This window comes from Asterias rubens, chromosome 16 (genome assembly GCF_902459465.1).
Source record: "Asterias rubens chromosome 16, eAstRub1.3, whole genome shotgun sequence".
NCBI lineage: Eukaryota > Metazoa > Echinodermata > Asteroidea > Forcipulatida > Asteriidae > Asterias > Asterias rubens.
The window spans coordinates 12986707-13003499 of NC_047077.1; the positions used below are offsets into that span (position 1 = coordinate 12986707).

Below are 16793 nucleotides of genomic sequence, written 5' to 3' on the forward strand. Positions count from 1 at the left end.
AACAAAATATAAGACATTTAATGAAATAAATACTCAGCGCTTCAAAATATACAAGCATAAAAGGGAAGTTGAATTGATGACATACATTCAATGAGGAATTTAATACAATGAAAATAATTTAATTCAATGAAGAGAATTAAATACATGAAAATGGTGCACTCCTATTGTCCACCATATCTCAAAAAGGCTAATAAGAATATACCTAAAAGCTACAACTACTTCTTCCATGAAAAATCCCCATTCCCATTGACTATATTAATTTCTCACATTATTGTGTTACATGTATGTAGATGGTTTCCAGGTGCAAGTTTGTGTGTCTTGCTATTTGCATGTAAAGCACATTGCAAATATAAGACAGGTGACTGTGCACTGGGGAAATGGCAAATGCTGCTGCCTACCAAATAAAAAATCGAACTGTGCGTGTCAAATACATAATAAAGTTTTCAATTTCACTGGAAAGCATGAACGGTTTACTTTGAAGGTTGGAGCAACTGAGTAGTATCTTGTGGTTGACTGGTCTTGCGCACTGGATTTGTGGTCTTGACCAAATTTCATAGAACTGCTTTTAACGGTCGATTTTGTGCTTACTGTACGATTTCCATTTCATAGCGCTGCTCACCATAAACACACAAAAACACATGCTAAACCTTCCTGTACTTACTGCATAAAAATGTTCCAACACTGAAATAGGAAAAGACACTTTCCGTTACCTCAATACACATCTACATATGTATAAGGACACGCTTAGCATAACATAGATATTGACAAAATAGGGAGACTGCTAATATGGGGCTAAAATAGCTCAGTTGGTGGAGCAACAGCATGTTTATCCAATAGTGTTTAGGTTCGAGTCCCATTCGAGTAAATTTGTCTTGGTTCAATATCAAATCAATATATAATAAAACTGCTTGGGTTTAAACACATTCGCAAAATTTGCCTGGTATACAACAAGCATAAACGCATTGTATACTAACTAATCCAGTTCATCGTGCAGTATAAATAAATCTAGATCCTGTATTAAACACTGTACTTACATGTACAAGAATAAACACATTTGCCGTGATAGTGTTTGGACAGGGTTCACTTCCCTGCGAGATATCTTCCCTGTAAAACTCTCTTTCAGGCAACCCAGAGAACAAAGTTATCATGGACTAACGGGGCTGATGCTTAACGTGGGCATTAAAGGCGATTGCCTCCATGCCCCCTGGGGATTGCCTTGGTGCCCTTAAAATGCTCCAGTATAAATGTACAATGTCATTATAGGGTGCCCTTTACCTTAGGAGAGGATTGCCTTGGTGCTATTGCTCTGTCAAAAACAAAGCATACAGGCCCTGCCATTGCTCATGAAGAAGCCTTCAAATTATATCCGCACTCGGTCAGTCCGCTATTCTGCAATACCTTGAGGCCAAGGTTTTGTCTGTTCTTCTACCATAATAACTGAGTGTATTGTTTGTTTTGTTGTTTCACAGCACCTAATAAGAAGAGAGGCAGTACTGGGAGTCGAGATGCTCTGAAGACCCCAACGAGCATGGTGGACCAGCCTTACACTATGATGCAACCAGTCCCCAAGCACCATGGCAACAGTACAGCGCCCGACGGAAACGCTGCTAAACCCACCGGGAACAGTCTCGCCAAGTCAAGAGGAAGCGGCTCAACATCATCCGGCATCAACAAGGCGGTAGAGCCGAAGATGAAGCCCAGCGAAATCCTCGTCAGAAGTTTATCGGATTCCAAGGAGCCTATCGTCGACACTTATATGACCATGGAGTTTCAGCCGAAAAACAGTATCCCTAAATCCCCTATTCCTAAACCTGATGTCAATGTTAACAGCTCGATGCTGGATGACATCGATGAAGGTAATGATCAATTGACTGCTTATGACAATGCGGCATTACCGGAAGCGCTTGTGATACCCAAACCTCCTGAAAGCGATTACACTTTTATGGTCCCCTCCTCCAGACCAGCAAATCCAGGTAAGGAAGCTGACAGAGGAAGCCAGTCGGCGGTAGAGAGTCTACTCAAAGGGTTGCAGAAGGCAGAGTCGTCATCCAAGAGTGAGTACATGAACGTGGAGTTCAGCCCCAAAGGAGGACCAGTAGATGTCCCCCCTCGACCCATGCCTCCACTACCCATCCCGGTGCCTCAATGTAAGAGAGACGGGGCTGACTACATGAACGTGGAGACGGGGCAGAACGTCAAGCCACATAGAAACACCAGCCCACAGTCTCCGCCATCCCCTCAGCCACCTCAATGGTCTAAGACCTCCCCGGCATTAACTCGCTCTAATGTGTTGCCACAAAGAAATCCTAGCACACCCCCTTCGCAGTCCCCTAAACTATCAGGAGGGGTGCCTGGCCGCCGTGCAGCTGATTTGAAGTACTGCATGGACGAACTAAGTCTGAATGATACGGGTTCCGGGCTGTCGTCCCGTGGCAGTGCCAACTCTCTGACGGCACTTCAGTCTGGGAGTAAGAGCTGCGAGCCCAGTCCAGGTCCACCATCCCGCCACTCCTCTTGCCGTTCCAGCCAAACCTCATTGGCGGACAAGGAATTGAATTACATTGATGTGGATATCGGGCAACCGGACGCGAACAATGTTCCCGTTCCGCTGGAGCGACGGGCGAGATCGCCTTTCACCCGGAGGGCAGCTGAGGAAGAGAAACCAGTGGAGGCGACAAATTACGCCACCATCGACTTCACAAAGTCAGAAGGCTTACGCACAGCCACGTCAACACGAGAAAATAGACCAGTGTAGATGTTTGCTTTTTATTCCTCACTTATGTAAAAGCTATTCATTGTTTTATCTGTTTTAGTGTTTAATAAAGTTTCATTTTTGTTGTTTTAAATTTGTTACAGGATACTCGTGCAGAAAATTTGTTTTCTATGTACATTTTACATAGTGAATGATTTGTTTCCATACTTTAAAGACACTTTTTACTGTTCGTATGTCGAAGCGTTTTCTATTGCTCTTTTTTTCTTATATTTTTTTCTCTTCTTCGTTCAAGCTTTACAAGCGATGTTTTTCTTAGGAGCAAGTGAACTACACTTGCAGTTTGATCTGCAGACGATTTCACGAAATGCTAGGATTAATCTTTGAGTTAGGATGGGTAACTCGTTCTAAGGACAAGTAACTACGTAGTCCTAACTTACAATGGGTTAAGTTCATCCTAACGTCTATTGATACGAAACTTAACTCGCCCTCAAGGCCTAAGATTCACCTAGGTTAGGAAGAGTTTGGTGAAAGTGACGGCTGTACTGGTTTCATAATAACTTCAATAATCATAAATAAGATTGGCCTAAACTTAAGAGCGAAGAAAGTTTGTGTATGTCTTGTTTGTGTTTGTGATAGTGCTTGTACTATCTTGCCCACTCCTTCTGAATGTAAGTTTCATTTGAATGCTATGAACCGTTCGGCATTAAACAAAAATGTTTTCCCCCTGAAGTTGTGAAGTTATTCAGGTTGTAATATTACTTGACATTTGAAAAATTTAATTTTCATAAAAAAAAATGTACTTGAAAAAATAAAAAAAAGTGAATGAGATATTGTACTGTTTAAAAACAATTAAGTTTTTAAAACAAACTATTATCACAGACAGTTGAAGTTAAACTGTTAATAGTTACAATATCTGGGTGTCTTACAAGGTGTTTTGATCATGTTATACTTTATGGAAAACTAATTCTCCTTCAAAACTGTCAGTTTTGTTTGTACTTTGAACCTATTATAGGTTTTAAGAAAAAGTTGATGTTGGTCTTGTTTTTTAAAAGGCCAAGTGTTCCTTTGGTTTTTTAAACTGTTTGATTAATTCAGTTCTACGTAAATAAAGATTTATAATAAAACTATCCCATGAAAATTTCATTCCAAAAGGAAAAGGTGGTCATCCATGTTTTTTTAGATAAGTTCGTAAAAATCTGGAGTGAATATTTTCATCCAGGAATAATTATCCCTAATGTGAATTCACAGTCTGTGAGTGTGAGGAGCGTTTCCGTGGAAATGACCCTTATATTATTAACTTTTTGTGGATAAAAAGTGATAATTTTTTCTTGAACAGCACTACTTTGAATTCTAGTATCCCACAAAAGTCATTATACTATCCAAAGATTCAGTACTTATTGTGACTTAAGATTGTAATGCTAATTAATTTTCGGAGTCATTACCAAATGTATTCAGACACTTTAAAGAAAGTTTTCAGTTAGTTAGTAGAATCGATCCCAAACTGCTCCTTTTTTTTCACAGAATAAACTTCAAGATTACTGTGTTCATTTGACGTTCTGAAGGTACTTGATGTTCCAACAAACTTCGATCTTGTGCACTGGTGTTTTTTGTATGCAAGTCACCAGAAACACAAGGCATGGGCCTTTAGGGTGTAGGCCACAAATGAACTATTTTCCCAGGTGACATTGTCACCTACTCCTGGGGCTGAAACGGGGTAATACCCCTATCACAGTACATGTGGATGTTGGCTTGGGTATCATCCATCAGAAGCCTGGCTGGTAGAGCAAAAAGCACTACCTCCCCAATTTTACTAAGCAATCATGGTTATAAGCGTCTTGCTTAAAGACACTGGACACTACTGGTAATTGTCAAAGACCAGACTTCTTACTTGGTGTATCTCAACCTATGCATACAATAACAAACCTGTGAAAATTTGAGCTCAATTGGTTGTCGAAATTGCGAGAAAATAATGAAAGAAAAAACACCCTTGTCACACGAAGTTGTGTGCTTTTCAGATGCTTGATTTCGAGACCTCAACATCTTATCCTGAGGTCTCTTAATCAAATTCGTGGATTTTTTTATTTGTTTTCCTCGAAAAACTACGTTACTTCATAGGGAGCCGTTTCTCACAATGTTTTATACTATCAACCTCTCCTAATTACTCGTTACCAAGTAAGGTTTTATGCTAATAATTTGTTGGGGTAATTACCAATAGTGTCCACTGCCTTCTACGACACAAGTGTGAGAGTCTGGACTCGAACCCACACTCTGCTGATCAGAAACACCAGAGCTTGAATCCGGTGATGTTAACTGCTTGGCCATGACACCGCACAATGTTTGGAACGGTCTTTGCTACTTTGTCAAATTCTCCTTGCTGTTTCGCTTTCAGGTGAACACCCTGCAGTCAGAGTCCCCATACGCAATGGTTGACCTTGGAATTGTTGAAATTGAAACAAAATTGTGTGGGTTTCTGTATTTTCCTTTCCTCCTCCTTTCCCCCTACTTTTATTAAAGAAAAAAGAAAAAAGAATTCAATCCTAAATGCTAAATACCTGTGATAATTGGCTAGCTTTATGGGTCTCCGTAAGTGCCCTGTTCATTTAATTGAATCAGGTAATGAAGGTAACAAAAGTATATTTCAAGGAAAAGTTAATTGAGGTATGGTAATTGACTTGAACACAAAGCTGTACTTTAGTTATAGTTTGTAATGTACTTAACACTCCTACAGTAGATTCAAACTCCCCTTGGCCGTGTGATACTCTGTCACTTAGTACCAGGCCTGATACGGAGGCGATTGCCTCCGTTGAATCGCCTCCGTTGCCCCCTTGCCATTGCCTTGGTGCCCTTGAAATGCTCCAGTAGAAATTTACAATTTCCTCATAGGGTGCCCTTTGCCAAAGAGAAAATGTCTTGGTGCCCTTGCTCTTTCAAAAACGAAGCATACAGGCCTGTAGTACAGTACAGTGGTCCTGCAGTTTCAAATGTTGGCATATCAACATACATCATACTGAACCACAAGAGGGTGCCGTTTGTTGGTAAACATTTTTTGCGAAGTCTATAATAGTATGTTAATTGTTGTTACTGTTTATTTATTTATTTTGTATCATTTCTTTAAAAACCTTCACTTTCTTCACACTTTATCTGTAAGGTTTCTTCGTATAAATGTTCTTTTTCTTTTTTTCTTAAAACTTGTAGGCGTGTTGCTCTTTTTCTGTTTTTTTTCTGTCTTGACTGCATAGGTTTTCCCTGGATTAATTCTAAGAAGTTTTCCTCCCACATTTAAAAGTGAAATGTCTTCATCATCTAGTCCTAAGTAAGGATAAGTAATTCTTCCTAACTCAAATAAGACTAGTCTTAACTCTTTGTGAAACCCACCCTTGATCCAGAACTATTTCCGGGGTCAGCCTGACCCAGATGTCGGTCAGGCCCTCTGGTGTCCCGGAAACAGGACAAATTCTGACCAAAGTTTGTCGAGTGCTGTGTGTACACAAAACAATACCCCAGATCTATGTTGTGGATTCATTCTATATTAATTTTGGTATTTACCCATACACCGATGTGTGTTAGCACTGTATACTCAGTACTTTCCTGAGCTCTTTGAAAACAAAATATCACAGGCATGTTACTTGGGTGGGGTTCAAACCCACGACCCTTGCAATTCTAGAGCAGTGTCCTACTAGCTAGACTACCGATGTTGCCCGGTAGCCAGAGGCATTTCGAATCCTATGTTTTTAATCCTGATTCATTCTAGTTGACGATGGTTAGCTTATGCAAGCAGAGCCTGTGTATGGTATAATGTTCTTGATGCTCCATCTGTATTAGACAGTCAGGTACACTAATACCCTGCCCTCGTATTCTAACTCGATGTCCCTGGTGATCCAATCTCATTTCAACCAACACTGTATTTCTGTTGAATCACCTCCTATCGCTCAGGGCCGAAGGCGGGCCTGCTCCTTCAACTAAAACCCCAACAAAGCCGTCCGTAGCTTCCGGGTGAGAGACGGCCGGTCTTTCTAGTCTAATTACGCTTGTTGGCAGTAACGAATTGGCAATGTAAGCTAGCCGCCTTAAGGCAAACTTCGCAGTGTGCTTCATCCTCTAGTTAAGAAAGTAAAACGTCATCTTCGAACGAAAACGTGAAAGTGTGATTACGTCGTCGGCGCGGATATATATTGGCACATCAAGAATCGCTTAATGAGTCACTGTTCAGACGAATGGTATTTGCAGAGTAAAAGTCGGCATGAGATGTATGTGAGAAAGATGTAGAACTAGCGTTTTTTTTCCATAAATGCATCGACAAGTTCGTTATTCTAACAGTATTTTGAAGCATTTGATTTTGATTCATGTTGGTACCCGTGAGCTTAGAGGCATGCTATCAATAATCGAGGTCTCTACTACCAAATCAAATTTCTCAAAATGGCAACTGTGGCCACTTGAAGTCAGCAGAGGGCAGCAGAGGGCTGGCAAGTACCAATGATGATGTAAATAGAAAACGTCCAATGAAATATTTATGTCTAAACATCAATTTTTGATGAGAAATTAATCAAACCAATTTTCCATAATGGAGTTGATTGCTCAGTGAGGGCGTTTTATTATTATTCTGTTTTAATCGATGTTTTGCAAACAAATGTTTTCGAACGTTACTGTTTTTTCTCGTAACCCAGATGGCCAATCTATTCTTAACTTTTACAGGTTAGTCCGTTTTGGTGTAATGTGGATTACATAAAGTGATTTTACTGCCAGCAACAACTGTTTCGTTTACAGCAAAAACCAATTATGTTATGTGTTTTCTTGAAATATTATTCCATGAAATGCTTTACTTTTTGAGAAAACATTAAAACAATATCAAATCTCGATAGCGAGAATTACGGATTTATTTTAAACACATGTCATGACACGGCGAAACGTGCGGAAACAAGAGTGGGTTTTCACGTTATTTTCTCCCGACTCCGATGACCGATTGAGCCTAAATTTTCACAGGTTTGTTATTTTATATATAAGTTGTGATACACTAAGTGTGGGACTTGGACAATACTGTTTACCGAAAGTGTCTAATGGCTTTAAGCTAAACATATTAAACATAGAAGGGTATTTTAATCAACTAAATCGCCGGGAACTGTCGAATATGGTATTATCATGGCGAAACCTGCCGCCTGTGTTAGCTGAAACCTGGAATTGGGACCAGAACTTGTATGTACCTCAGAAATCACTTAAATGCTGCTTAATTACTTCTCATTTTTGTTTTCTCTCTCTTTTTTTTTCCCCCATTTTTTTTTCCATTCTTTATCCATTTCGTCGTGTTTGTGCCCGACAAGGACGTAACGAAAGTATCGAAAAGTGACATGAGAAATCGCGAAATCGTGCTTCAGGAAAACCGTGCGTGAAAGTTTGATCGCATAAAAAAAAAGAAATTATAGCGGTCAAAATGTAAGAGCAGTGCCGTATTATTTATTATTATTATTTTTTTTTATCAGGAGCATTTTTTTTTTTTACTGCTTACTGCCTTGTGTTAGTGGTTCTTCGTGTGGTATGAAGGAGGTCGTCTACAGTAAAACGACTTTTTCTTTCTGGAACGCAGAGATTTTAAAATACATCAAGTGTTTCTTTCTTTTAAATGTTACTCCATTGTGCTATTATTTTGATTCTACTTTACTTGTTAGAAGTTCTTACTCGTTTGAAGCACAATTCTGAAGACGCAAATTGTGCTCAAGCTGACACTGTCACTTTATCACTTTTCTGATGATACTATATTAGTAAGTTTATTTATTATATTGTTTATTTCGTTTGTTATTTTTAGTCACCCTCTCGGAAAGGAATGTGCAAACCAAAACATCAGATTACCTTTTTTTTTTAACGGATGTAATTTTGTTCTTCTTCTGTATTCTTTGTTTTTGTCAATCCGTGTATTTAATAATTTTAAAACTTATTAAAATCAAACGTAGTAATGTGACTTGCGACTAGTGTGACTAATATCACTGTTTGCTTTCAATTATTTAGTGAATAAATTCAACTGCCAAAAATACTGAACGCAACATAAAAGACGCTGGATACTATTGGTAATTGTCAAAGACCAATGTTCTGACTTGATGTATCCCAACATAAGCATAACATAACAAGCCTGTGGAAATTTGGGCTTGATTGGTCGTCGAAGTTGCGAGATCATAGTAAAGAAAGAAAAAACACCACTGTCACACGAAGTTGTGTACTTTCAGATGCTAGATTCCGAGACCTCAAATTCTTAATCTGAGGTCTCGAAATCAAATTCGTGGAAAATTACTTATTTCTCGAAAACTATGGTACTTCAGATGGAGCCGTTTCTCACAATGTTTTATACCATCAACCTCTCCCCATTACTCGTTACTAAGTAAGGTTTTATGTTAATAATTATTTTGAGTAATTACCAATAGTGTCCACTGCCTTTCAACGATGTAATTTTGTTAACAAATATTGCGTAATCACATACATATTTGGAGGGTGGGAGTTGTCCGTTCTTTACTTGTAAAGTTATCAGTTATACAAAATAAGCAAATTCTATGTAAATACATCCGACAAATTTTACTTGAAAGTTTATGAATGTTATAAAATAATATGTACACGCTGCTGATGTTATTCATTTAAATATGTAATAAAACAAGAAACAACTCCGTCGAAATATCTGGCCTCTTTTGCTATAATGTTTTAGTCGTGTAACACGAGAGTGGGCGTGGCCCCTCCCCGCTCCCAATTTATTTTTTGTTTCACGTACACCACCAATGCCACTGTCGGGATAGTGCTTTTCCATGTGGAGTTTTGTTTTCTAAATTTAAAACGGGTGGCATTTTTATATATCATGTACAGAAAAAATGCTCCACGGTCAGAACCCTTACCCCCCCCCCCCCTCCCCAACCACCACCACCCCCACCACCACCCAAGTGTCAGCAAAATGGTGGCGCTGTCCAATTCAGTGATACTTTACGACTTTTGACATAAAGACAAAAATACGAATGTAGCGAAGTTGCTGCATTCTATACGAGGGCGGGGTCCGTGTATGTTAATTTGATTTGCAGTACAGTTGTCGTCAATTGTGAACGAATAAAAGTAATTATTATAAAGGATGGCCTATACGGCCTAATTATTGCGACGATTTCATCAGTAGAAATGGACCGAGACCACAAAGATTTGCCAACTTCTTTTCATATCGAAAAGGCACAATCGACTTGATCACTACATTAATGACCCCCCCCCCCCCCCCATAGCTACTTTTTTCCTGACAGAAAAACAAATATCTGTTTGAGGTATAAATATGAAAAATTGCATTAGTGTAGGAGGGAACCTTGATTATCCAATGATTAAGGTTTCATTTATTTGCCATTTATTGTTTAGATTGGAACTGTATTAAGATTCAGGAAAGGACATTCCATTGTTTTATTTTCCCTTTCAAGTCACATAATGCATCTTTTCGACTCTGCATGCAGGATTGTTTTTATAAAGAAATGGGACATCCATTGTTGCATGATTTGGGTCAGGGTAACCATGATGTACATGTATAGGTCTTTACGTACGTGTACGACTGGTGCCCTTATGCAAATGGGTAAAAAAAAAACATTAAACTTTACTTCAAAGGCAGTGGACACTATTGGTTATTATACAAAATATGTATTAGCATAAAACCTCACTTGCGAGTAGCGGGGAGAGGTTGATAGTATAAAACATTGTGAGAAACGGCACCCTCTGAAGCGACGTAGTTTTCGAAAAAAACATGGTCGGTCTCACATGAACGAAGTTTCATGAATGAATGATTTTATGAATGAATATCAAGACTAGGATTGTGCAAAGTTTCCTTCTAGTTAATAATATAGAATGGAGTATAGAACAAATTAGCAGTTTATTTGCAACCTAAATATAACAATGGTTGGATTATTAGCACAAGAAGTTGATTGGTTTGATCGCAACGTCTGTCGAGTCTAACTCACACACGCATCGTGGTTGAATATGACAGGCTGTGATTTTGGGTACCTGGTGACACTCATAAATGTTCTTAAAACCACTGTTTGTGCTGAAGGATTGGAAAAGTGAATCAATAGTTATTGAGATACAACAGTTTCAACAGTTTCCCGATGACGTCACATGTTATGCATTATACTGTCTTGAGATGGCCTAGTTAAAGTTAAAGCAAATGTTTGTGCTGGAGGACTAGAATAGTGAGTCAATAATTATCGTGATACCACAGTTTCTGGTGACGTCACATGTTACGCAGTATGCCCTACTGTTTTGACGACCTAGTTATTTTACCCAATGTTTGTGATGAAATGATTGGTTAATATTATTGAAATACCACATTTTCCCGGTGACGTCACATGTTATGCAGTAGGCCCTACTTTTTTAATATGACGAAATTATTTTACCCGCCATTAAGGTTAAAACCACTAATTGTGATGAACGATTGGAATGGTGTTCCCCGATGACGTCACAGATAAATGCAGTACTCTCTTAATATCTCGAATTTTTTTAGTTTCCACAATGGATGATTTCATCAAATCGCTTAATGTTTGGCTTGGTGACGTGCAACACATGCAACGGTAATACATGTATGGAAAATAATGGCACGCCCCCAAGTGATGTCATTCTTAGTACCGTGACGTCACACAAACCTCTGCGTGTCAGATGACGCGCTAATAGGCAACAGGTGGGTGTCAAGTTTATCACTGTTTACAAGCCATCCTTAATCTCTATGGTTGTAATAACATAATAAGTTAACCAAATTTAAATGGTTGTTGTTGTTGTTGTTTTCCTGAAACGCCGGGGCAAAGTGTGAGCTTTTTTTAACATGGAAGTCTCTCAATGAACTGTTCAGAGGTGGGATAATGCAAGACAAAAATGAAGAAATGGGGGTATGAAATGATGATACACCATTGCGATTGTGCCACATCCTCCCAATATATGCCACACCTTGTACGATGCACAACCCTTGAGGAGAAGTGCTGACAAGAAGATGATGACAGCAAAAGAGAGGGCTGTGATGCGCCCATTCCTGGCCAAATATTTGAAGAGTATAGATGATAGACTCGATCATCGCCAGCTCTAGCAACATTTAAAAGACGTAATCTTTCCGTTTACTTTATTAGTTACTTCACGCTCAAATTCCAATAACAATGGGAAGGACCGAAGACGTCATGTTGGGTTCCCTGACGTCACTCTTGTTTGCATCGCTCAGTGGTGGGTGTCTGTGTGAGCAACATGAAGGTGCATTGGCTATTGATTATATTGATTAATGAAGGTGCATTGGCTATTGATTAATTTGATTAATGAAGGTGCATTGGCTATTGATTAATAGTGTTAAGTTCCTATATTAACTCAAACTGTTTGTTGTGACGGGTGACGGATATGACCGTTAATAGAAGAGGCCACATATAATTATTATATAAAAACAAAACGAAAAAACAAAACAGTGATATCACGCCTAACGGTTTACCTGTAGGGACACCCATATTAACATCACATGGTAACTAAGCCGCCATTACCTAATTATGCAGGTGTTTGCCTGTGATACTTTTTCCACCAGTGGCTGGTATCACCACTTAAAGACAATGGACACTATTGGTAATTACCCCCAAAAAATTGTTATCATAAAACCTTTCGTGATTACGAGTTATGGGGAGAGGTTGATAATATAAAACATTGTGAGAAACGGCTCCCTCTGAAGTGACGTAGTTTTCGAGACCTCGGATTTAGAACTTGAAGTCTCGAAATCAAGCATCTGAAAACACACAACTTCGTGTGACAAGGGTGTTTTCTTTCTTTCATTAATTATCTCGCAACTTCGATGACCGATTGAGCTCAAATTTTCACATGTTTGTTATTTTATGCATATGTTGAGATGCCAAGTGAGAAGACTGGTCTTTGACAATAATTACCAACAGTGTCCACTGTCTTTAAAGGCACTGAACACTATTGTGTAATCGGTTTTCACTATTTCTCGTGACCTAGATGGCCGATCAATCTCTAACTTAAAAAAAAAGGTTTAGTATAAACACTTACTTGGTAACGAGCAATGGAGAGATGTTAATGGTGTTTAGCATAGTGAGAAACGGCTCTCTCTGAAGTGAAGTAGATTTTGAGAAAGAGGTAATTTCTTACTCAAATAAAAGACATCAGGTCTGAAGCCTTGTATTACGCATAAGGCACACAAATTGTTTTGCTTGCATTATTCGCTTGCAAACTCAATGACCAATTTAGTAATCATTCTCACATAATTTTTTTGTTACGTTATGCATATCTGTTGGGATACCCCAATCGAGAATACTAGTCTTCAACATTTATTACCCCAAACCGGTGCCTTTAATAACTGGAATAGTTCACAGTGCTAGTCATTGCCACAGTCACTGTCAATCGTAGTCCGCAAGAGTGCCTGATATCTAATTTAGTTAAGGGGGTGGATATGTCTTAATCAAATGAAGGGGGCGGCCACCTGCTAAACCAATGAACCGATATTCCGTCAGCAGCAGGTTATCCGGCGTTCGGACTCTATACAGCCTAATTGTCCAGGGTATATGTCGAGATGAATTATTACGGTTAAATAGTTTTTCAATCACCACATGTAGAGTTTCGTTTTCAATATTGCCCCCTCCCCCTTTAAAATTGACGTCACCAGTGGTGGCTGCGCCATTTGTGTGGACCATAAGCTATGTGAACTAGCAACGTGAACAGGGTTTTGTTTGAAAACCCAACGCACTTGGTCCTACCAGAAAAAAAGTCGTCTGCTCAGAACTATAAAGTCCGTGGTGCATATTGTATGGACTTAATAAAACTGATTTTGCTTAATTATTGTGTTGGAGCTCTTGGTAATTGGGTTGTGTTGATTCAGAGTGGTCATCAAAGTAGTTGTTTGGCAAAAAAAAACTTTAAAAAAACGAAGTAACAAAAAATGATGTTAACTTGATTTTCAATTTGTATGCATTTTTTCATTTTAAGGACCTTTTATCATTATACATAGTTTTACATGGAATTGCTAGCTTTAAGTTCTGATCATACGAAGGAGAACTTCAATCTGCATTAAAGGAATACACTCTGGTAGGGTTTTCGGTAATGCCATGGAAATAATACCACAATGAGTTGTGTTCGTTTTGAAAGAAACAACTGGTAGTTTAAGATCTCCAGAAGACAAAAACAGAGCACCACTCCAGACTAACCATCTAAGGTTCTTCTCGGAACAAGAATTTCTTTAAAACAAAATATATTGCTCAGTTTTCTTAATAGGCAAACCCCTTTAATTTGCAATAGTACCACATGGGAATAAGGACAGGTGGTGTCTTGAACCAGAGGTTCTTTAAAAAATAAATTAGTGTTCGGTATTCTTCCGGAAACCATAAAGGTCATAGACACTGCTTGTTATTACTCAAAATAATTGTTGGCATAAAAACATACTTTCTTAACAGCAATGGAGAGTTGTTGATCTTACAATATTGTGAGAAACGGCTCCCTCTAAACGTAGTGTTTGGGAACGAGGTAAATTCTCATTCACTATTAGGCACATGTGCAAAAAGAGTTTGTTTGTCTTCTTTTCATTGTATTCTGTCAACTTCGATGACCAATTGAGTCAACATTTTCCTAAAGTTGTTATTTTTATGCATATTGGGATGCACCAAGTGGGAATACCGGCCTTTGACAATAATATACCAAAGGTGTCGAGTTCCTTTAACTTCAACTGCATGTATGCAACGCTTAAAAGCGTGCTCAGAGCATTAATCGAATGGTAGGTAACCTATCTTCTGCGTTGTAAATACGGCTGTATGCAAATCTACTTCGATCAATTAAAAATAAAGGGAACCACTGGACACTTAATTCGTTGTTGGTGGAAGTCGTTGGTCTCGCACACAAATTCATAACCAGTTTAGAAGCCAACTCTTGTGTGTTCAGGACGTTTCATTAATCAAGTTATCAAAATGTATATTTATTTATATTACTTAGTTTTCAATCAATAATAAGTGGAACTTTTGGCTGAGTTTAATTGGTTCTCTTTCAGTGTTGGGGGAAGCGTAATAACAACCCGAGGCCCTACCCACGAGTATGCAATAGCGTATAGTGGATGGGACACTTTAATGTAACATGACCTCTAATAGTTTTGATTAAAGGCACTAGGCATAATATTTGGTAAACACTCAAATTGTATAATATTAGCATAAAAACTCATCTATGCAACTCCGCCAACGAGCACGGTTTGGTATGTTTCACTGCAACACCAAAAGATTCCAAAACAGCCCCTTGCCCTACCTCACCAAGCTCCTGAACTCCTAAAACCATGTTAATATAATTGCTTAATTTTCTGCTCTTAAATGTATACAAATGTAGTGAACCTGTTTGTACATATCTGGCAGGCCATTGCTTTTGTGATTTTTGTGATTTTATTTTTTTAATCAAATGTTCACTATGTATTTTCTATTGTAAAGCTTTTTAATAACTAATGTTATATTTTTTAATTATTGTAAATTATGCCGCAATTCAGCGGTATGCTGCGATGGCATTTTTTGAATAAATAAACCAATTTAAAAAAAACTAAATTGGTAACGAGCAACGAACAGCTGTCAAAATTTAAAATATTATGAGAAGCGACTCCTTCTTAAGTAACGTAGTTTGTTGAGAAAGAGGTAATTCTCAATGAAATAATTTTTTGAAGTTTGAAAAAGACTTCTTTCCTGGAAACCTTTTCCATGCATTTGAAAGCACACACATTTGCCCAAGTCGATGAACTTAAGCCCAAGTTTCCAAAGCGTTTGTTACATTTGAGTTAGAAATTACCTCTTTCTACAAAATATATTACTTCAGAGAGAGAGAGCCATTTCTCACAATGGTTTATACTGTCAACAACTCTGTGTTGCTTGTTACCAAGTATAAGTTCTATGCTAACAATTATTTTGAGTTAACCAATATGTATACAGTTCAACCCTGTTAACACTTGGGTGTTAGTGTGATTTTTACCAGGTGGGCTTATCTTATGTAGAGTAGTTACCCATATTACATATAGCCTATTATTGTTAGTAAAAAGATAACACGGTGTTGGTGTTGTCACAAGAGAATCAATATAACACCACATTTACTGTAGAGGGCGTCTTCTCGCTGAAGTCTCGTTCATTTAGGAACATGTTGCCTTGGATCGGACGAGTTGGTCTGTAAAAAGCGTTTGTAACCGTTTGTTATAAAAAGCAAATGGTTGGAAAGATGTTTTAAAAGTAGAATACAATGATCCACACAAGTTGGTCTCGAAATTGCATGGTTTTCCTTTTACTTCGCGAACTAACACGGTCGGCCATAACACATTTGACTCCCATAAATGGCCGACCGTGTTAGTCGACGAGGCAAAAGGAAACCCGTGCAATTTCGAGGCATGTTTGTGTGGATCATTGTATTCTACTTTTACAGCATCTTTCTACCCATATGCATTTTATAACAAACGGTTACAAACGCTTTTCAAAGACCAACTCGACCGATCCAAGGTAACGTGTTCCTTTAAAAGTCGAGTAACCTACATCACTAGTTATATTATCTCAAAACATACACATCTCTACAACGATGTTACTGTAAATCTGAGCTTCTTGAAGACAAACACATTAATCTTGTTAACATTGAAGTCACTTCGTTCAATCTTGCGCACCTAACCCATCATCATCGATTCACGGCAAGCGACATCTCAAATGTTTCAAAATTTGCTCCTTAACGGAACTGGACACGTCTGGTAATTACTCAAAATAATTGTTAGCATAACAACTGACTTTTATACGAACAATATTGAGAGTTGCTGAAAAAGACATTGTGTGAAACGGCTCCCTCTGAGTAACGTAGTTTTTGCAAGATGTAAATTCTCACTCAAATAATAAAAATTGTAATGCTTCAGCCGAAGCCTTTTATTATACATCTGAAACGCAACAAGGGTGTTTTTTTATTTTATTAATCTCTTGTGACTTCGATGGCCAATTGAGCCCATCTTTACCTAGATTTATTATTGTGGGTATCTGTTAGGATACACCAAGTAAGAATACTGGTCTTGACGATCACTATAGAGGCGTCCAATGCCTTCAAACCTGCCTCGTCTCATCACCGTCAGGTC

At 38.4% G+C, this 16793-nt stretch overlaps 1 protein-coding gene across 5 annotated transcripts in view; it reads left to right on the top strand.

Annotated features, from left to right (window-relative positions):
- LOC117300700 (insulin receptor substrate 1-like) overlaps window positions 1–4530 on the top strand; it is a 119561-nt gene extending 115031 nt beyond the window's left edge. For all 5 annotated transcript variants that reach the window (XM_033784441.1, XM_033784444.1, XM_033784443.1 and 2 more), the window contains one exon: window positions 1470–4530. In XM_033784441.1, the coding sequence (XP_033640332.1) occupies window positions 1470–2755 (1286 nt within the window). In that variant the 3' untranslated portion in view covers window positions 2756–4530. The remainder of the gene's footprint in view (window positions 1–1469) is intronic.
- Window positions 4531–16793: the final 12263 nt, after the last annotated feature.